The sequence below is a fragment of the Neophocaena asiaeorientalis genome, unplaced genomic scaffold (assembly GCF_003031525.2).
Source record: "Neophocaena asiaeorientalis asiaeorientalis breed wild unplaced genomic scaffold, Neophocaena_asiaeorientalis_V1.1 scaffold315, whole genome shotgun sequence".
Classification (NCBI taxonomy): domain Eukaryota; kingdom Metazoa; phylum Chordata; class Mammalia; order Artiodactyla; family Phocoenidae; genus Neophocaena; species Neophocaena asiaeorientalis.
In genome coordinates this window covers 120,854-142,702 of record NW_020172011.1, presented here as the reverse complement: position 1 = coordinate 142,702, position 21,849 = coordinate 120,854, and the positions used below count along the sequence as shown (strand labels likewise).

Genomic DNA, 21,849 nt, shown 5'->3' with positions numbered 1-21,849 from the left:
GAAATAGATAATTAAAATACAATATAGTAATTTTAATATTGCAGGGTTCTATGTGCATGGATATAGGTCACTTAATCCAGCCTGTTGGCATCAGGGAAAGCTCTGGAGGAGGAAAGATAAATTGGTATTAGCCAGGTGAAAGCGAAGGAAAGAAGGGGTATGGAGAAAACAATATGCACCCAATGTTGTTGAAATGGATTTGCAAGGTCAGAGATAAAGAAAGGTCTGGGCTTATTCTGGTAGTCCTATTGAGTCATACTTGTGTAACAAGTATTAATTTTAACCCCCCTCTAGGCCTCAGTCTCCTTGTCTCTACCTCATAGGGCTGCAGTGAGAATAGAGAAGTGGGAGTATGGGAAGCACTTGATCTAGAGTTAAATATTAAGTTGTCTCTCTTCTGCTACTTCGTCACAACCACTTAGAGTTCATGCTGCTATTACTGATTGAATGATTGAGAATAAGTGTGATTCTGTGCAAATGTCTCTCCAGACCCCACCTTCTTTATCTATAACATGACATAAGGGGTGGAGCCAGATGTTCTCAAAGATTTGCCATAGCTGAAATCTAGGCTGAATTTGATTTCTGGGAAAGGATATTCTAACATAGAGCACATTGTCCACAGAGATCACTTATCATCAATGTTCCTTTTTTTGTTTTTCAGGAGGACTTTCCACCACTGGAGCACCTAGGTGAGGTCTCTTCTTCTTGTGCTGTCAGCATTTTCATTTTATTTATGCTCACAAGATAGAACATGGAATTATGTACATTAAAAATATTTTACTCATTTCCTATTAAAATTTCAAATTCTTATGAAATAAAAAATGTGATTAAGAAGGCCACTTTCGATCATAGTTGTGAATAATACTCACTTATACCTACTTATACTCAGAATTAATATTATTTACTATCCATGGTTAATTTATCTCCTTCCTTAAGTGTGCGCCAGTAGAGAATTGATCACTGATGTCTTAATGATATCATCTTTCATAAGGCTACATTTATTCACTCCCTTATCGCTCATTTCTCCACTCATACACTCATTCAGGAAACAATTATTGAATGCTGGCAATGTTCAACTCACAATATTAACTGCAGAAGGAAATGAAATTGGAAAAAAATACTTTTCCTGAAGAGCCTTCATAATATTTTACAGGAAAGGTAGATCATTGTAATATGAGGTAGAAAACTGAAAGGAACCTAAAAAATGACAAAGGTCAACTTCTGTGGAATGCAGAAGTCTTTGTGTACCAATGTTGAAACATTTTAACTTTTGAAAGCAATAAAAAATAGGCAAACACAAGTGTTTACTCTATCAAAGGGACCTTGAACTATGTAGCCTTTGTCCTCTGACCTTGCCTCAGCTGGCCTTCTCTGTAATGCTGCCCTGGCTCTGTCTTGTGCCATACTTCTGACGTTTTCTCAAAAGAAGCATGAAGACTCAGAGTAGCAGCCATGATATTTTCACATGAACCATGCTGAGCTCTTCCTGGATATTGATTTTCCTGAGATTCTGTGTAGTCCACAAATACTTTTCTCCTTTTTGTCTCTCTCCCCTTCTGTCACAGTTACAGTCCCAGGGAGTTTAAGGAACCTTCTAGAACCTCCAACACAGACCCCCAAGAACCCACTTACTCTGAACCACCAGACCCAATGGAACAGCAGCCAGTGTGCAGCAATGGTGAGAACTTCCTAAGGAACAGAAGGCTCCAGGGAGGAACCAGGGAGGGAAGAGAGATTGAGCAACAGTCCATGGTTCAGTCATATTCAATATAAAAATGTCATTTCTGGCACTATGTCAAGGTTAGAAGGTGGTTATAAACTTGGTGACTGGGAAGAAGAGTTTATAGTGTGAGCTCTTGACTGCAGCCAACTGTGATCTATTGTTTTGCAGTGGATCTTGGTGAGAGTAACCTGGTTTATTCCCAGATCTGCAGCATCCAAGATACAAAAGAAAATTCAGGTGAGACACAAGTAGAGGTAAGGTGGCAGTGTTTTATCAAATCCAGCAAGGGGTTTTTGATCAAAGAGTCATCTCAATATGAATCCAACATGAGAGGCATTAACTGCTCCTCTTATATTACCAATCCTATAATCATATCCATTCCCTCTTACCTGTCTACACTGCCACCATTACCTCATAAACTCTTTAAGGACAGACACCTTATTTCTTTGCTAATATATCAGTAGCATATAGTGTTATGCTTAGAAAATGTTAGGCCCCCTCAAATTTTTCTTTAATGAATGAATGAACATAGGCATAATAAATGAACAATAAATGAACATAATAAATGAACAAAGGCATAATAAATTAAGCCTTTAATTATCTGATGTGTAGACAATTGTAATTCTCTTAACTGGTCTCTTTATTTCTAATCTCATTCTCCTTCAAACCTTGTAACGACCTGTTTCCAGCGTGATCCCTCTTAGATGCACAATTGATCACATCATTGTCTAGGTTAACTGCCCTCAGTGATTCTCCATTTTAAAGCATGACCCTTGACTTCCCCTGTGATTTTGTCCCTCCTCTAAGCTCTGCCTTATGTCCTTACTTTAGCCATATTGAACTCTTAACATTTCTTTCATCAAACTGGGTTGTTTTGTGCTTTGGTGCTCGTGCTTCTTATTTGTCTTGTAATCTTCTTGCCTCTAGTTTGTCTGTGACCCTTGCTCACATTTCAAGAAATAATTCAGTTACCATCGTAAAACTCAGTAATTCCCACCAGCCCTCCCTATCTCCTAACCTGGGAGGAACTGATTACCCTTTGTGGCAACAGCATAGTTTAATATGTATTTTTATCTTGGTGCTCATAATACTTCTTGCATTTGTTTCCATGTCTATTTCTCTATTTCTTTCCTTAAAAAGATAAGATTCTTAATTGTATGGACTGAGCTTATGTCATTTCCCCCACTTTATGGCTTACCAATGCTTAATAGAAGGTCATTGTTCACTGAATGCTTATTGGCTGAATAACTAAATGAAAGAGATCCAAAGACTCCCTTGGAAGGTTAGGAGAAATACACACACTGAATTTTCTCAATGTTAGCACTGCATATCTTTGGCTTACTGGGCATTTTCTGTTTGGCCTTAGAATGCCAAGTCCTTATTGGAGCTGCCTCCTCCAATTTCTCTGTGCAAAGTGAAGTGAATCATATTTACTTCCTTCTCCCAGATGATCAATGTAGCCATAGAGACCCTAAATAGTAGTAGGGAGGTGGGAATAACAGAGTTGCTCTACTGGGGTTGTGATGAGCCGTGGAAAAAGGAAGATATTTTCAAGAAAGTCATTCTGGGCATTTTATGGGCAGAGGAAAGGCTTTATTGTTTGTGTGAGGATGAGATTCTTGCTCTGTGAGGGCTTTGGAAGAATTCAGCAGAGGAGACAGGAAATGAGTCAGCAGAGGAAAGATTGGCTTGGAATGCACTGTGAGTAGGTTGTAAGTTACAATGTATTACCCACGGTTTAATACTTTTCTTTCCTCTTCCCATCCAATAGCAAATTCACCAAAGAAACACTGGGAGCATAAGGTGGGTCATATTTCCTGGCTTTCTTTCCCCTCTGCTCTTCCTCACCTACATTTAGGTACTATTTGTGTTTTGTTTTGTTTTGTTTTCCACTAGGAGCCTGAAGTCATCTATTCAGAGTTGAAGAAGGCACATCTAGATGATTCTGCAGGGCTGGCCATCAATCAAGACAGGGACCTTGAAGATGCTGCAGAAAACTATGAGAATGTCCCATGTGCATTGTCAGCCATAGACAACTAGCTCTGTACCCATAGTGGCTCACAGAGACCCTGAGAAGCAGCCTGTGTCATTATCTCTGTTATCTCCAGCCATGCTACTTCCTTCCCCCCAGGGCTCAGCATCCCAAGAGGCTGGGCTATAGGGGACATCAGGCTGGGTGAAAGTTCTGCCAACTTCCTCTGTGCCTGAGTCTGTGTATTATCTAGGAACACAGTGAGCAGCATTTGAGTAAATTCTGCATTCTTTTCACAGTAGAGACACATGTGAAGGCAGGGCAGTTGGGCCTTCAGTTCCCAGGCCTGTTGATGAGAAAGGAGAAATGGTCTAGCCAGGATCACGAGGTTGCAATCATGACCAGTTGATCTAAGTGGGATCAAAATCTTTTTATATACTATCTCTGCATAAACAGTTTGTTCTAAACATCTTGTTTTCATTTTTGTGGGGTTGATAGTGGCATGGCTGATGTTCTGTTGTACATGCTTTGTTCCAGCTGCCAAATTGGAAACAACCAAAAAGCTTTGTTCTATCCACATATATACTATTTCTTCATGAACTATACATCAGTATTAAGATTTTTTAAAATAACACATTCTATTTAATGGGAGAGAGCTTCCAAATTGTCTGATTAGATAGTATAATGGACTGAATTGTATTCTCTCAAAATTCAATGTGACTATACTTGGAGATAGGACCTTTAAGGAGATAATTATGGTTAAATGAGGTCATAAGGGTGGCCCCTAATTGAATTGGACTGGTGTCTTTCTAAGAAGAAGAGGAGACACCAGAGCCCTCTGTATCTTTCTTCATGCACACAGAGGAAAAGCCATGTGAAGACACAGCAAGAAAGATATCTGCAAAGCCTGAAGGTGGCAAGAAGAGAGGTCTCGCCAGAAACCAACTCTGCCAGCACCTTGATCTTGGACTTCTAGAACTGTGAGAAAATAGATATCTGATGTTTAAGCCACCTAGTCTGTGGTATTTTGTTATGGCAGCCAGAGCAGACTAACACAAATTTATACATAGATACATAGATGACAAATGATTGATGACGATGATGATGATGATAGATAGATAGATAGATAAAGATAGATGCAGGTATATGACACACACACACATACACACCCCAGCCCACACAGAGTTTGTAGTCTTCAAGATACTTCATCTTTCATAAGATCAAACATTCCTCCTACAAGTTGCAGCTCAGTTTTACTGTTTAATTATTCAATATCCACTATTTGATGGCTACAGAAGCATCAACATCAATCTTGGAAGGTCAGTAGAGCCAATGATTTACATGACTCAGATGGTAAAGCTTAGTGTCACTCAGGAGCCCTCATGACCTGAGCTGGCAGTGGGTGTAGAGATGCAAGGCAATTAGTAGGCTCAAAGGAAGACATCCCCTTCCATTGTTCAGTGACTCCTAATCAATTCCTCAATTGACTGACAGATATTGGGTGTCTACCAATGAAGAAAAAACATTTTTTTAAGTATGCCAGCAAAAATGTTAGAAGCAGTTTTATTCATAATTTCTGCTGAGGCAGAAAAGGAATAATTGAAATTGTTAGCCTCTATCACCTAGTGTTACACTGACCATTTTTAGCTTTGAAAACAATAGACCTTAAGGAAAGAAGCTAGAAGTCCACTGAGGACTGATGCACCTCAACTGATACAATTTATGGACATCATTGATTTTACACCAGCCATTGTTGATAACATTAAGTAAATAATGAAATGATGCTTTGCAAACCTTGAAAACAACTCAAGCATAAAAGTATTTTGTATTTCAAATTTTATGTTTTCCCCCTTGGGTGTCAGAAGCTTAGACATCAGGAAGTATAACATATATCAAAATGCAATCTGATTTGAGGCTTTTAGCCTTGACTAATGAATTCAACTAACAAGATCATTTGCCAAGGGAAAAAATGATTGCCTTCTTAAAGAGGAAATACATATTTTTATTATGAAAGAGGGACTTACCATTCTAGTTTCCATATTAGTAGGTACAATATGCAATCCATAATGTATGCCTGGCCTTTAGAGGGAGGAAGGAATCCAGGTGTAGTCTGTGTCTGTCCTTAAATTTTGCTCCAAATGCCTCCCCACCTTGAGCTCCAGAACGAATAAGGTATACAGGAGAAGGGGAACATGACACTAGATCCAGCTGTGGGAAAACCATCTAAAAGAGTTGTGACAAAAGGCAAGTTTTCTCTCTTGACTTCAGAGAGAAAAAAAATCCTTAAGGGAGAAAGACAGGATTGAGGTAGCTTCCCACGGACAGTGAGAGCCACTCTCCAGGAGTGCATGCAAGAGGTGCAAGCAACACCAAGGACAGCAACCTATAAGAGGGACAGAATCAGGAAATGCCAGCAAGAAATGGGGACACCAGAGGGGCTGTACAGCCTACAGAATAGTTCCGAGTGTATGGAGGACCGCGCTCCCCAAACCCCTTATGCAGATCTTCAAACTAAGGGCAAATATTAGTACCTGTAAGCAGTCAGGGAGAGTCGAAGGAATATTTGAGAGAAGATTCATGAGGCAATTATTTTCCCAACTAGTCAGGAAGGTAACAGTTGAGGCATTAAGATTCAAGACATTACTATAATTACTTTCTTTACATTTATTTTATTTTATTTTTACAAATAATTGAATAATTTATGCAGAGTAAACTGCATGGATTTAAAGTATACAATTTGATGAATTTTGACAAATATATGCATCCATGAAGACACTACCACAATCAAGATCCCAAATATCTCCATCACCCCCCAAAGTTTCCTTATCCTGTACGTAATACTTCTTTCCCTCCACCTTTATCTTATGCAGTCATTGATATGCTTTCTGTCACCGTAGATTACAGTGTATGCTGTAAGATTTTATATAAATAGAACCATAGAGTATATACTCTTTTGTGCCTGACTTCTTTCACCAAGCAGAAAGATTTTGAGATTCATTCACATTGCTTCATGAATCCATAGTATATATATACTTTTTATTGCTGAGTAAATATACCATTATATGTATATACCACTTTTGTTATCCATTTACCTGTTAATGGACATTTGGATTGTTTCATTTGTCATTATTAAAAATAAAGCTGCTATGAAAATTCATGACAATTCTTCGTGTGGACATATGTTTCCTTCGCTCCCTTGTAAACACTCTGGAGTATAATTGCTGGGTCACATAGTAGATTGATGCTTCACATTTTAAGAGGCTGCAATACTCTTTTCCAAAATGGCTGTACCATTTTACATTCCCACAAACAGTGCTTCATAGTTACAGTTGCTCCACATCCTTGCCAACACTTGGCATTTTCAGTTTTTAATTTTGGTCACTCTAAAGAGTTTGTAGTGTGGTATAGTGTTATCTCATTGTGGTTTTGATTTCACTGATAATCAATGATGTTGACTATCTTCTCAATTCCCTATTAGCACTTTGTAGGTCTTCTTTTGTGAAGTGTCTATTCACACATTTTACCTCTTCTTTATTGGAGCGTCTTTTTTTTTTTTGCAGTATGTGGGCCTCTCACTGTTGAGGCCTCTCCCGTTGCGGAGCACAGGCTCCGGATGCACAGGCTCAGTGGCCATGGCTCACGGGCCCAGCTGCTCCACGGCATGTGGGATCTTCCTGGACCAGGGCACGAACCCACGTCCCCTGCATCGGCAGGCAGACTTTCAACAACTGTGCCACCAGGGAAGCCCTACTGGTTAGTCTTTTTTATGATTGAGTTGCAAGAGGTTTTTTTGTTTGTTTGTTTATATATGCTGGTCTGATTTATGTGTTGCAAGTGTTTTCTCCATGTCTGTAACTTGCCCTTCATTTTCTTAATGGTGTCTTTTGAAGAGAAGATATTCTTTTATTTTTGATAAAATCCAATTTATCTACTTTTTCATTTTATGGGTAAGCTTTGTGTTTTTTATATAAGAAAGTATACCCCAAGGTCAAAAGATTCTTTCCTATTTCGTTTTCTAGAAATTTTATAGTTTAACTCTTACATATAAACCTAAGAGCCATTTAGAGTGAAAATTTTTGTGTGTGTATTGTGTGAGGAAAAATGTTCATTTTTTTCTTGTGAATATCCAGTTGTTCCAGCACTACTTGCTGAGTAAACTTTCTTTTGCCTCTTTATAATTTGAGTTCTTTGTCTTCTTATTACTGAGTTACTGGAGTTCTTTATGTATTTGGGATATGTATACCTTTGTCAGAAATGCTTAGCAAATATTTTCTCCTAATACATGACTTGCCTTTACATTTTCTTTTTTTTTTTTTTTTTTTTTTTAAACATCTTTATTGGGGTATAATTGCTTTACAATGGGGTGTTAGTTTCTGCTTTACAACAAAGTGAATCAGCTATACATATACATATGTACATTTTCTTAACTGTACCTTTCAAAAGCAAACATTTTTAATTTGATGTGGTGGATTTATAGTCTAAATCGTTACCAGTTCCCCAGCCCAACAGCTATTCCTTGTTTCTACATATTCACATTTCCCAATCATTAACTCTTGAGTCAGCATTTTACTTCAAATGACAAGGTCACAGGGGTATGTACATGATTTCAATACTGATTTCTAATTTAATTACATTATTATTGGAGAACATTCTGTTATTTCAGTCATTTCAGACCTATTGGGACTAGTTTTATGACCCAGTATATAATCTGTCTCGATGAATATACCATGTGCACTTGAAAATAATATATATTCTGCAATTTTGGAGTGTCCTATTCTATAAATATCAATTAAGTCGAGGAAGTTGAGAGTGTTGTTCAAATTTTCTGTGTCTTTATTGAGTTTTTGTCTAACGTTCTTTCAAGAGCTGAGAGAAGAATGTTAAAAATTTCCTACTACAATTGTGGAATTATGTATTTTTCCCTTTTTATCATCAATTTTTGTGTCATGTATTTGAGGCTCTGGTACTAGATGTATACACATTAATAATTATGGATTCCTGAAGTTGTCTCTTTCATCATGAAATTCCATTTTATCTCTAATAATAATCTGTCTTGAAATCTATTTTATCCAATATTAGTGTAAACACTCCAGTTCTCTTATGCTATTGTTTGAATAATGTATATGTGTCTATCCATTTACTTTCAATCAGTGTCTTTGTATTCCAAGTGTGTTTCTTGTAAGCAGTGTATAGTTGAGTCTCACTTTTTTAAGTATTCAGATAATTTCTTTCATTTCATTAGTGTTTAGACCAATAACATTTCAGATAATTATTGATATGGTTGGACTTATTAACTTTGGTTTTTGCTTCCTATTTTTCTCTACTGTTTTTCTGTTCCTTTGTTTTTCCCTTTCCCTCTTTCTAATTATTTGAATATTTTTAGTAGCCTATTTTAGTGTGTTAAATATGGCAATTTTATTATCTTTTTAGCTATATGTCTTTAAATTATTTTTAAAGACTGATCTAGAGATTACAATATACATTCTTAACCTTTCCTGAACTGCTTGAAATTAGTATTCTACTTCTCCATAGAAAATGGAGAAATGAAACCATATAGGTATCTTTATATCCCTGCTCCTTGAATTCTTTATGTGATATTTGTCATAGGTACTAAATTTACATACATGTAAAAAAATCACATAAGTCGTTGTAATTTATATTTTAAGTAGTCACACATATTTTAAATAACTTAAGTAGAAAATTGTAATCTTTTATCTTTCTCCAGATATTTCAATGTTCTTAACTTTTCCTGAAGATCCAATTTGCCCTCTGATATGATTTTCCTTCAGTACTCAATATATTTGGACATTTTTCATGCTGTTAAGTATTCTTCTAAAACATGAATTTAATAGCTATATAGCATGATATAGATATAGATTCTCCCATTTTAGTATATTTCATTTTTTTTCTACTTTTGTAAAAACTTTGAGGTGTAACTTTTGTCTGTATCTCTGATTATTTTCTCACAATAAATTCTTATTGGGAAATGGAGTATAAAGAATGTTAAAGCTCTTAATCGGGTACAACTTTATATTTTATTGTTCCAGAAACATGTATGTGTTCCAACACTGGTTGGTGTATTTATTTTTTTTTACAAATATGATAACAGAAGCTATATTTGATGGTTTACATTTTATTTGGTTATTAGCGAAGTTGAATATCATTTTATGTGTGTGGGGTAGTGTTCTTTTTTTTAAACCAATAGTCAGTTTGTGATAATATTTTTATATTTTTTTTAGCAGTTGGAACTGTCTTTTCCTAGTGAACTGTGTGATTACTTTATGAACTAATGATACTAATCCTTTACTTATTATCTGTGATGTAGATATTCATGGTGTGTCTTTTGCCTTATACTTTTGTTCATGGTATTTTAATATGCCAAAGTTATCTAATAGAATATAAAGATACATTCATTTATGAAAATGCCCTCTTCCAGCCATGGGTGAAGAGACAGGACATCTGCTGACACTTCTCTAAATTTCTCAAAACTTGGTCTGAAGAGAGGAAATACCCATGTGTAATGTGGAAGACATGCCACTTCTTGAATTGCATTCTCCAAAGCAGGGTATCTTGATGCTCAAAAATCTCTGAAAATTAGGTGTCAGACAGAAAGAATTAAGGATACAACCCCCTAACTGCAAACAACCTAACAGCAAAGGATGATTTCAGAATCATGGACTAGGGTTACTGCTTAAAAGAACCATAATCCTTGGGTCATTCGGTCTAGAGAACAGCTTCATTTTTCCAAAAGCAAGTATGGTGGAATATATATTGGAGCATCCACTTTTGTCTGTGCTACGCACTTACAGGGGACATACTCTTAAGATGCAAGCCAAAAACAGTGCCTTGTTGGTAAATAAAGAGACATTTATATCAAGGATTATAACTTACAATGAAATAGCCTCTCACAGGTCCCTTTGACATTTCAGTTTCCTCCCAGTACTGTCCTTCTAGTAGATGAAATCATATTTACACATTACTCTCTCTGACAACTGTAAATTCTTCTCTCTCCCTTCCTTGGTTTGAAGGAAGTTGAATGGATCTATCTACACAAGCCACTCTTAAAATAAATCTCTCCCCTCTTCTCTATCGATGGATAATTAATGTGATTCTGCTTCAACAACTGCTAATTTCTTCAGCCTTTCAGCTAGGACTGGGCTGCTTTACATATGGTGTGAGGAGTAAAAAAGGAATAGAGGGAAGTAAGCACAAAAGGAAGAAGTAGTGGTTAGCAGGTTGCTGAGAAAGTTCTCAGAAATTTGCAGATTGAAAAGATTGGAAAATGAGAAATTCTGTGCAAGTGTCTGGTTTCTTTTCTTTGGCAGTTCCAGGCAGAAGGAAAAAAAAAAAATCTGTGACTTCCGTTCCTGCTTTATGGTCTCCAGGCAAGGTCCACTCCCTTTATCAGCACCCAGAAAACTCATATATATCTAGCTAAGCCCCTTCTCTCTAACAGCTACAAGAGTGAGGCTCCCATCACTTGAGGCCAAGAGACTTCTGTGGTTACACCCATCTGCACCCCAGTCTCCTGCCTGTCATTCTGTGTGAGCAGGGCCTGCCCTAAAAGGTAACCCTATCTGCTGAGGAATGCTAATGAGGGAGGGATAAGACCTCTTCAAAGAGAAGGGCAGGTTTTACAAGTGGCTATTGATGGAACAATGTCTGTGCCATCAATCTCTTTGGGATTTGGCAAATGACAGACTTCGGTGAGATGGATCCTGAAAACAAAGGGAATCTTGTAGAAAAATCCATGATCCATGTCCAGAATAAAGTAGTATCCTTGTGATTATCATCTGCTTTCAATAGTCAACCCAGCCATTTAGCTTTAGCTTCCCATTAACCAGGTGCCTCAACTAGTTCTTCATACAAACTTTTTTTTTTTTGGTCCCTCAGTACCTAATGGAAAGAAAGGCCCCTAACACTAATATGGTAAAGAGGAGAACCTTGCTCTCCACACAGGTTTCAATCTACTGAAAGTGGAAATAGCTCTTTACTCATAAAATATCGATAGGACTCTTCTGGTATCAGGGAATGTGGACCAACTTATGTGACCTTAAATAGAAGTGGGAAATTATTATTAAAAAACAACTGCTTTTAGAATACTGATCAGAAAGGTCAGAAACAAACTGGAATCAGAAAGTGGGATGCTGTGGGAACCTCAGCACTAACCTGCCCCTGAAACCAGGCAGACTCGTCCACCAGCCCCCATGTGTTCTTGGACAAATAGTCAACTTCCTTATGCCTCAGTTTTCTCATATTAAAATGAGAATAACAATATTTTGTGAGGATGAAATGAGTTAACTTGTGCCAAGGGCTTAGAGCTATGTCTGAAATTTACTAAACACTCAAATAGTAGCTGTTGTTGCTGTTGCTATTGCTGTTGCTTGCTTCATTTTATCTAACCACATATTTTGATTTCTATTTTGTTTCTTTCATAGAAAGCCCCACTATCTGAAACTATCTCATTTACATAATCGTTTATTGGTATATTTGCCTTCTCTGCTAGTATGTAAGTTTCTTCACAACCTCAAGGACAGTGGGTGTCCTGCTGTGTGCCCTGTTTGCTGGTGCTGAGAACTATCAGCTTGTTTCTTACCCAGACTTGTACTCTGGAAACTGTAACAGTGTGTCATCCCCAGGGCTGGTTCTATCTCCCTAGCTAAATGCTGGACTTCCTACCCCAAGGAGGGGAGGTCCTTGAGCCTCAACTCTAAAGATGAATTAATCAGAATTCATTTGGTTTCAAGTCAGACTGAGAAGAGGACCATTTATAATGCTTGAAGTTCTGTCCCTTGTAAAGATTCCCTTCATCACTTTTTTTCAGGAACAATCCTAGTTGGAGTGGTAATGTTGTAGCAGTTCACTTCCAATTAATTTCAGTATTTTGTGCAAAATCGTCATGAAACAAGCCCTAGTTTTTCTTCTTTAGTTAACCGGTTATAAGGAACTCTACATGTGGGCTGAGAGAGAGGAGGAAATGAGGCAAAAGTTGGTGCCATAGCAGCCTGAGCTACCTGCTCACACGTCACACAACTTACTTATGCCTGTTTGAGCCTAGTTTTGTTTTGGTTTTGTTTTGTTTGTTTTTACTCTTGAGGATGGATTGCTGCTGTGCATATACAGTATGATTATCTAAAATCTATCTCACTATTTTGTGGTCACTTGATGTCCCACGGTTAAGCATTCAATTTCCAGTAAGACTCAGTAAGAAATCAGATGCTACTTCTCAAAAGAAGAGTTATCTCAGGAGTTATCTCTAGAAGAGATTACATAGTTTTTGTCTAAAATCTTAGGACGCTATGCTGTAATTCTCCTCTCCTGGCTCCTCGGATGCCCCATGCAACATCCATACTTGCCACAGTCATCTCAGGCAACATCAGATTTGCAAGACTGTACCCCTCCCATGGTTGAGCAACTTCCATGGCAACGTGGACTTGTTGCAGACTCGTCTTTTGCCCTGGACCTCACTCAAAACTGACAGTCGTCTGGCCTCCTCAGTGATTGGGTCACAGCAGTACACTTAAATGAGGAATACGTTGCCTCCAAAATAAAAAAGAAAATCTACCAAGGATTTTGCCTCTTCTTTAGTGATAAGGGGGTGTTAGGTGCAATAATTGGCTTTGGCGATGTCCTGAAATGGGGGGTAACAATATCATCTAACTTACAGAGGTTTCGGGAAGAGAACATGAGATACCTGGCACAATGTATGGCATTTAGTAAGTCCTTAGTAAGTATTAGCTCAGAGGATGATGGGGGTGATGATGATTCTGTTTATTATCTCAGCAAGACTGCATAGAGAATGCCTTTTCAGACTTTTAAAACCTTTTTCCTTCTTCCCATCCTCACCACTGCACACCGCAATCAGCAGAGTCAGAAAAGGATAGAGATGACATTTGAGGTAGCCATAACTGTATTCATATCTATTATAAAAAGCAGCTATCAAATTCAAGAAGCCAGCTTAGATCTCTACTGTAAAAAGTTAATGAACGGGAACTGCCATTAAAAAGAGTCAGAAGACCAGCAGGGGGAGCTCTCACACCCTGTGATGGCAGCACAGCCGACCAGGAAGAAGAAAGACCTCTTTTAGCAAGGACTCAGCAGTTAATGAAGTCGTGGACTCTTTTTACTGCAGCCCTCTCAGCTTCCTTTTCCCTCTAGAAAAGCATTCTCCTTCCCTCGCTGTGTGGGGACTTGCATATGGCTAACCGTGGTTGCAGACCCTGAATTGTAATTCTCTGCTGATCCCAAATAATCCCACCTTTGCTGGAGAAATACCTGGCAGTCTATTTCTTTCAGGTCAACAGTACAAACAGCTGTTGTGTGGCTAAGTCATTTTATATATAGTTATATTCCAGTGAAGTCCTAGACAATTATTTTTTTACAGTTTTTAGCAAGAAAGTGACAAGAAGTATCCTTGGTCCATACTTGCTGTGTATGTTTGTGTGAATGTGCATCAGGACAGGGGTGTGGGGAAGGACAGGGGGCGGGTACAGTGACCTCCACCCCCAGGAGGATAACAGGCCTTCGGGTTCCTAAGTACCAAACCCTCCATAATCCCAGAAAGAATAAACAGGTCTTCCTGGGTTTGTGTGGGCTAAGACCTTCCTAACAGACAATTCAATTTTTACTTTCAAGAAGGAAATGGATACTCTGAGTTCAAAAGGCAAAGGCAGTTGTAGACCTGGTATGAGAATAAGGGGAAGGAAAAGAAACAGAGGCTTTGGGTCCAGGAAAGAGGTAGTCATCTGCTCCTGAACAGATGGAGCTCCTGAGTGGCACCCCTCACACTGTTTTCAGGATCTGTCTGTGTCCCAGGAAGTCCCAGGGTCAATCAACTATAGGCTCTACTACTGGAAGGGACATCTTGAAAGTGTCCAGCAGTGGTGGCTAAAACAGAGGACCCATCCCAGAGGTACTCTTTCCAAGGAAGCCCTCCTACCACATGAGTGATAACATTGTCACTCACGGGCTTCAGTGTACTGAACACCACTTACTGTGGAACTGTAAGGACTTGTAAGATCTATGTGATCACTAAGACCCACTGGGTGGAAGAGTTGGAGTGCATATGTAAGCAGCTCTTTGCAGTAAACTGCCCTCAGCAGGAAACCCCTTTTCTTGTCACTTTAGCAAAGCTATATTTTTACTAACTTTTTTTTTTTTTGCGGTACACGGGCCTCTCACTGTTGTGGCCTCTCCCGTTGCGGAGCACAGGCTCCGGATGCACAGGCTCAGTGGCCATGGCTCACGGGCTCTGCAGCATGTGGGATCTTCCCGGACCAGGGCACGAACCCGTGTCCCCTGCATTGGCAGGCAGACTCTCAACCACTGCGCCACCAGGGAAGCCCTGTTACTAACTTTTAAACCAAGCACCCCCTTGCTCTACTCATCTCTGGCTCTAGCAGACCTTTCAAATCTTTTGATCACACAATACTTCTTTGGTTCTTTCCTAGATCAAAGAAGTAGAAACAAAGAATAAATAATTAATAGATGACCATATCTCTTCCTTAGCTTTGTCTTCAGTAATATCATGAACAAACTTTATGACCAAACTGTGTAAACAAGATAACATCTAGAGGAAGATCACAAGAAGTAAATGGGCCTGCATGCCATGGGGGATAGCCATGACCCTGACCCCCTATCTCAAAGATTAACTGAGATTATTTCCTTTTTTTCCTTTAAAACGTTCATGGTCTAGCAGAGTCTTCGAAGGTAATTTTTTGGGGAAGCTGAGTCTACCATCTCCCCAGATTGCCGGCATTCTGATTAAAAGCAACTTTCTTTTTTACCAACATTTGTCTTTCTTGAGTTTGAGTTTTGAGTGGAGAGCCGCCAGACCTAATTCAGTAACACATATACTCTGGAGGTGAACTGAAACAATTTGGTGCACAACGAGTATGGGACAGACAGATATTCCCCTTTCATTCGTTTATTTCTTGTATGTGTCAGGTGCTAGTTTAAGTGTTTTCACATAGTAACATTTAATGGAGAAGTTGAGATTTCTGCTCAAGGTGAGAGCCAATAGGCCCTAGAGCACATGAGTGTGTTTGCAGGGTGTGAGCAGAGTAGAAACTACGTATAAGGAACCACATGAAGTATAAACAAGTGATAGATGAGAAGCATTCTGTTGAAAGACATCAAGTAAGTTTTTTGATCCTAACAGGAAAATAGATGATATGTCATTCTTTATCAAGGCTTTCTCCCCTCATTAGACTAGAAACTACATGAGGGCAGGGATCATTAGCTTCGTTCAACACAACATGGCCAGGGAGATATAGGTCACCTATATAACTCAGCCCATAAGACACAGTAAATAAACAATAGATAATTGTTAAAGGAATGAATGAAATCCCCCAGACACAGAAACTAGGGAGACTTGAACTGTTATAATGGGATACCAAGTCTTACAGTTCCTGGATGACTCATTGACTATTTTAGCTACGTTGTTGACCTATATTTAAGCAGATATATAAACAAGAGAACAATTTCACTTTCTTAGGACCCACAACAGAGGAAATGGCAATTAGCAAATAGCAGTGTCCTCGGCTTCCCCTTTTCAAAATCTCTGGGCCACGCTTATTGGTGCCACTGTGGACAGCCTCTGTCCTCAGATCCAAGTGCAACCATCAATTTCCAAGAGGAACTGCTTCTGAGTCTCCTGGAACAAGACTCCATGCTGCTGTGGATTTGCTTCTGGTTCTAGGTGAGTGGGCACCACAGAGCAGGACCTGGATGGGATGGATTGTTCAGCCTCCCCAGAGCACTAGTCTCAGATGCCCATAAAAATTCCCTTGGGCTCTGCCCTCAGGCATTCTCTAGGGGTAAAATGGACTGGGAAAGCTTTCCTTGGAATGTGGGCCCCTATCATCTTAAATAAGAATTTAGCAGTGTGTCAAAATAAAAATGATGACAATAGAAATGTTAATATTTTTTGAGTGCTCTCTAGCAATTTGCTTGTGTTAAGTATTTTCATCTTACACTAACTACTACCGAGTAGAATTTGTGTCAGAATTGAAGAATAGATAAATCAACAGTTAGTATATAATTAACCACATCAAAATGCTAAATAGGAGAAAAATTATGGTGACAACAGGTGCCAAAGGTATTAGAATAGGCATAAAAAAATCAATATCTATTCCTAAAATAAGTATCACAGAACTGAAGACTACCTACCTAACATAACAAAGAATACCTGTTCTAGATTGACAGCCAATATTATACATAACAGAACAAGACTAAAATTGCCATTCAAATTGGAGCTAGAACCAAGAGTCTTGCTATCATTATCATTTGTCATAGTTTTTAAATTTTGCCAGTACGCTAACATTAGTAGCAAAAGTAAGAGGCATACACATTGGAAGGCAAGATTTAAAATATATTATTCATTCTTTACTCATTCCCACCACACTTATTTGGCACTTGCTTGTTTGCTATTGTGTTATGAACTATGCAGCCTCTATTCTTGATTATATCATCTATGTGGTATAGTTTGAAGTACATGAATATGAACTAATTAGGAAGATTCAAGATAAACAACCAAAACAGTGACCTCCTTGAATATTATCAAATATTAGTTTGAGATTATAGCAAAGGAATTCCATCTAAAATAGCCATAAAAGTGAAAAAATAGGAGGGATAAAAATGTTTTTTGACTTATAAAAGGAAATCTATAAAACTGTACAAAGAAAACTTCAATGAATGAAGACATGTCATTAGTCTGGATAGGAACACTAAGGTAGAAGTGTTATAAGGATGTCAGTTCTCCCCACGTTGATTTATAGATTCTATATAATTTCAATCAAACTACCTGAAGAATTTTCCTTGGAACTCAATAAAATGTTCAAAAACTTATCTGGAAAAATCTATTGGTGAGAGTATCAAAGAATAGATTTTTTTTTAAAAAAAGAGTAACATCGGAAATCTAATTCATATATTTAAAAAACAGATTCTAGAAAAATATAAAAAGATGATATTATGGGTACAAGATATAAATATAGATCAATGGAAAGTAATAGAAATCTAGAAATACATTCAATTACATATTAGCTTAATTTATGGTAAATAGACATCATCACACAATAGATATTTACAGATTCCACTGTAAATTTTAAAATAAACCAGATAATTAAGAAATAAGTGTATTTTTTTAATTCTCAAAAACATGGAAAATGCATTAAGACTGTATTGGATTTTTATACAGATTATGTCTTCCTAAATATTGAAGTAGTAGAAAATTCAGAGAAGATTTTCTAAAATAAACATTTGATATGTCTGTAATATGATAATAATACAACTATAATAAAAATGAGTATTACCTTTGGAAAATATTTACAGCTAATAAGGCAAAGAGCTGAGATATGATGCAAAGAATTCATATAAATTGGCAAAAAAACTTGAAAATGTTTTGGGTAAATGGATAAAGATCATGATGATCTACAAAAAGACACTTCCTGCAGCAGCTGCTTACTGGATCCCCCGCTTCACAAAAACCATCGTTTATCCCTAAAACCTAGCAGAGTGCCTGGCACGTAGCTGCACTCAGTTAATATTTCTTGTATGAATGAGTAAATCCATTCAAGAAACACAGATTAAAACATGGCGGTACAGTTTACAGTCAATAAATTTGCAACAGCAACAATAATCCCAGAAGGCCACATGCTAGTTTCCCAGTGCAGGAAGATTGAGTGAAGCAGATGCAGTCACATTGCTCCTGGCAGTGGAAGTGGTAAAGCATATCTGGAAAGCCAGTTAAAAAATGGCATGTATGTTGACCTAGGAATCCCAGTTCTGGGAATCTAAAATAAAGGGGTGAGCATGGAGAAGAGAATATGTACCATGATGTTCACTGTATTTATTATAATATGATAATATCAAAGAAATGAAAGCAGAATTCTAAACTGTATCTTAACAAGCGCTAAAATTAGGTTAAGGTAATACACATACAAGAGAAATGTTTGGAAGGAAATAGTGAAATCTGATGAGCTGTGGAATTGAAAATATACATGGGAAGTTATATTTTTTTAATATAAATAATATTTAAAATATTTGAAAAATAAGAGTTTCAAACTTCAATTCTGACAGTAGGCTTAGCATTTTTACTTTGATGTGTCCCTGTTACATTGCAAAACTACATAAATGGTCTTCTTTTATCCAGTAAAAAGAAGAAGTTTGATACCCACTTCTGTGTTCTTAACAATTCTCTCTCTTCCCACTGTCATAGCCTTATTACACTGTATTGTAATTTCTTATCAACTTAGCATCTCCTCCACTAGACTGTAATTTTCTTGAGGGTAGGGGCAGTGTCTTGTTCTTGGTAACTCTAATATTTAGACCCACTCCTGGCACAGTAAGTAGTTACCAAACGCTTGTTGAATAAATGAGTGCGTGAACAAGGAAGTTGCTTCCACTGAGTGCCCTTATAAAGGGACAATCCCCCAGATGAGAACTTGGTGAGATCAGACTTCTGCTAAACCCTTCTCTGGACACCAAAGTCAAAACAGAGAGCAGGTGAGGGAGACCAGTGCCGAGAAAAGGGAAGGGCTAGACGTCTTTCTCCACTGTTCTTCTTGCCTCTGGGCTATTCCACACTAATGTCTGGGACCAAAAAAGAGAACTGCTGAGTAGCCAATAGGCCCTGATGATGAGCTGGAGAAGTGTCCATCAGCTGCTTGGGTAGGGACAGGGCAACATAGAGAAGGCAAAGAAAGGCAGATAAAGTGTGAGTGTGCAGCTGAGGACGGGATCCCTGTACTGGGCTAATCTCTCATGTCTCTCTCTCTTGCAGTTCCTGGCTGAGGAGAGTCCTGTAAGTTCCTCTTTGTTTCTTCTTCATCGCCTTGGAGTTATAGTGCCCGGCACAGGAGCCTGGGGAAACTTGTACCAATCCTTCTCCCCACAGCTGCAGGGAAGGGTCCCCCTTTCCCCTAGGCCCAGTCATTCTAGTCCTATCTACCTCTCCGTTCCTGGCACCTTCCTGCTCTGCTCTGCTCAAGAGTTGACTTTCTGACCTCTTCTGCAAAAGGAGGAGGACGCACCTGACAAAGGAAAGACAGGTGAGGAGACAGTGTCTTCACCTGGTTGCAGGTGCACGAAGTCTCCTGGGAGCACCCCAGCTGGAAATCCATTCGAGGAACAGGGAGGCAGCTCTGCCAGAAATATTCACAGGAACTGTCTCACCCAAATCTTTGATCCAGGCTCAGAACAAACTCCTGTCATTTCCATCCTTTTTACCTACAAACTCGATATTTCATATTGACCCTGTTTCAACTTGTTATTTCCTGGTCTGAGCAACAGTCAGAGCTGTTTTGGGGTGTGGGAGGAGGAACTGTTTACTCATTTGTCTGATTCATTTCAGGCCCTGATACTCATAAAGAATCATACGAAGGGGCTTCCCTGGTGGCGCAGTGGTTGAGAATCTGCCTGCCAATTCAGGGGACACGGGTTCGAGCCCTGGTCTAGGAAGATCCCACATGCCGGGGAGCAACTAGCCCCGTGAGCTGCAATTGCTGAGCCTGCGCGTCTGGAGCCTGTGCTCCGCAACAGGAGAGGCCACGATAGTGAGAGGCCCGCGCACCGCGATGAAGAGTGAACCCCACTCGCCGCAACTAGAGAAAGCCTTCGCACAGAAACGAAGACCCAACACAGCCATAAATAAATAAATAAATAAATAAAATTAAAAAAAAAAAAAAGAATCATACGAGGACGTCCCATAACTACCCCAGAGCAATGTGGACTCCTTACTTCCTTGGCACCAGCCAAGCAAGGGTTGAGGGTTTTGGCAACCAATCCAAACTTAGGGTCTCTTCTTTCTCTTTCTCTTTCTTTCTCAAGCAGAGAGCATGGTTTAGTAGAAAGACTATGGCCTCAAAATTCAGCGAATGAGGTTCAAATCCTATCTTTGCTACACTCTAGCTCTGTGACCATGGGCAAAATGGCCTGATCCCCCACTGACTTACATGTTTACCAATTAGACATGATGATAATGACCCCATGGGTATTCGTGAGGATTCAGTTACCTCATGTAAAGAGTATAACTAGGTGCCTCGCACCCAGTGGAAACTTGATTCATGACAGGTTCGTTCCATCTGCTGCCCAACCAAAAGCTGTGCTCTCTTCCGTCCTCCAAGGACCACCATCTTCCAAGGCACAGTGGTAACAATGACATGCAAAGCATCCCTCTACCCAGGAACAGAGAGAGCATGATGAGCCTATGAAAGAATATGGACTACAAGTTTCATTTCAAATGCTATTTAAGACACATCCTGGAAAGCACCAGTGCTGTACCCTGAACTTGAGTCCCAGTGACCCTGTGTACCTGGTGGTCTCTTCAGGTGAGGGAGAGGAGGGTCAGGCTTCAGAAATCATCTGCTCCTGAATGAAGGGTAAAATTCATGAGGAAAAAGCAAAACTGTCATTGAAGAAACTATGAATGGATAGGTTTTGTGGGGAAAGTGAGTGCAAGATATCAACAGGCACCCAGAGGATGGAATATCAAGGAGTGAATTGAGTGTCTACTGTCTATTGCAGACTGGCTGATTCTCCAGGTCCCACACTCTATCTTTGAAGGAGATAGAGTGATTCTGAGCTGCTGGGGAAGGGAGGGAGGGGAATTGAATGAAATTAGTTACTACAAGGATGGGAAAAAACTTGTTGCTTGACGTAGAGAATGGACTTGAGGATGCGGGGAGGGGGAAGGGTAAGCTGGGACGAAGTGAGAGAGTGGTAAGGACATATAGACACTACCAAACGTAAAATAGATAGCTAGTGGGAAGCAGCCGCATAGCACAGGGAGATCAGCTCAGTGCTTTGTGACCACCTAGAGGGGTGGGATAGGGAGGGTGGGAGGGAGGCTCAAGAGGGAGATATGGGGGTATACATATATGTATAGCTGATTCAGTTTGTTATAAAGCAGAAACTAACACACCATTGTAAAGCAATTATACCAATAAAGATGTTAAAAAAAAAAAAAGAAAAAATTTGCTGTTTTTACAAGGAACTCAAGCTTCAGCATACCAAAAGCGGTCTCCAGATACGATGGCTTATATAATTGCGCTGCTTTCTGAGAAAGGTTATGTATCTCTGTGGCAAAGAACTTCAAACCTTGTAAGGGTCAAAATTCAAGGTAACGACTACACTCCAGGTATAGCAGGGTTGGGTG

General features: G+C 39.0%; 1 protein-coding gene and 1 long non-coding RNA gene across 3 annotated transcripts in view; both read left to right on the top strand.

Moving 5' to 3' along the window:
* The window catches only part of FCRL3 (Fc receptor like 3), a 44,404-nt gene extending 39,685 nt beyond the window's left edge, over positions 1–4,719 (top strand). For both annotated transcript variants that reach the window (XM_024750897.1, XM_024750906.1), the window contains 5 exons: positions 662–689; positions 1,566–1,678; positions 1,892–1,960; positions 3,495–3,526; positions 3,620–4,719. In XM_024750897.1, coding sequence (XP_024606665.1) covers positions 662–689; positions 1,566–1,678; positions 1,892–1,960; positions 3,495–3,526; positions 3,620–3,763 — 386 coding nt within the window. In that variant the 3' untranslated portion in view covers positions 3,764–4,719. The remainder of the gene's footprint in view (positions 1–661; positions 690–1,565; positions 1,679–1,891; positions 1,961–3,494; positions 3,527–3,619) is intronic.
* An 11,513-nt stretch (positions 4,720–16,232) lies between these two features.
* Positions 16,233–20,139, top strand: LOC112403467 (uncharacterized). The gene is made up of 3 exons (XR_003003908.1): positions 16,233–16,395; positions 19,477–19,744; positions 20,047–20,139. It is a non-coding gene; the product is annotated as an uncharacterized LOC112403467 (long non-coding RNA).
* The last annotated feature ends 1,710 nt before the right edge of the window (positions 20,140–21,849 follow it).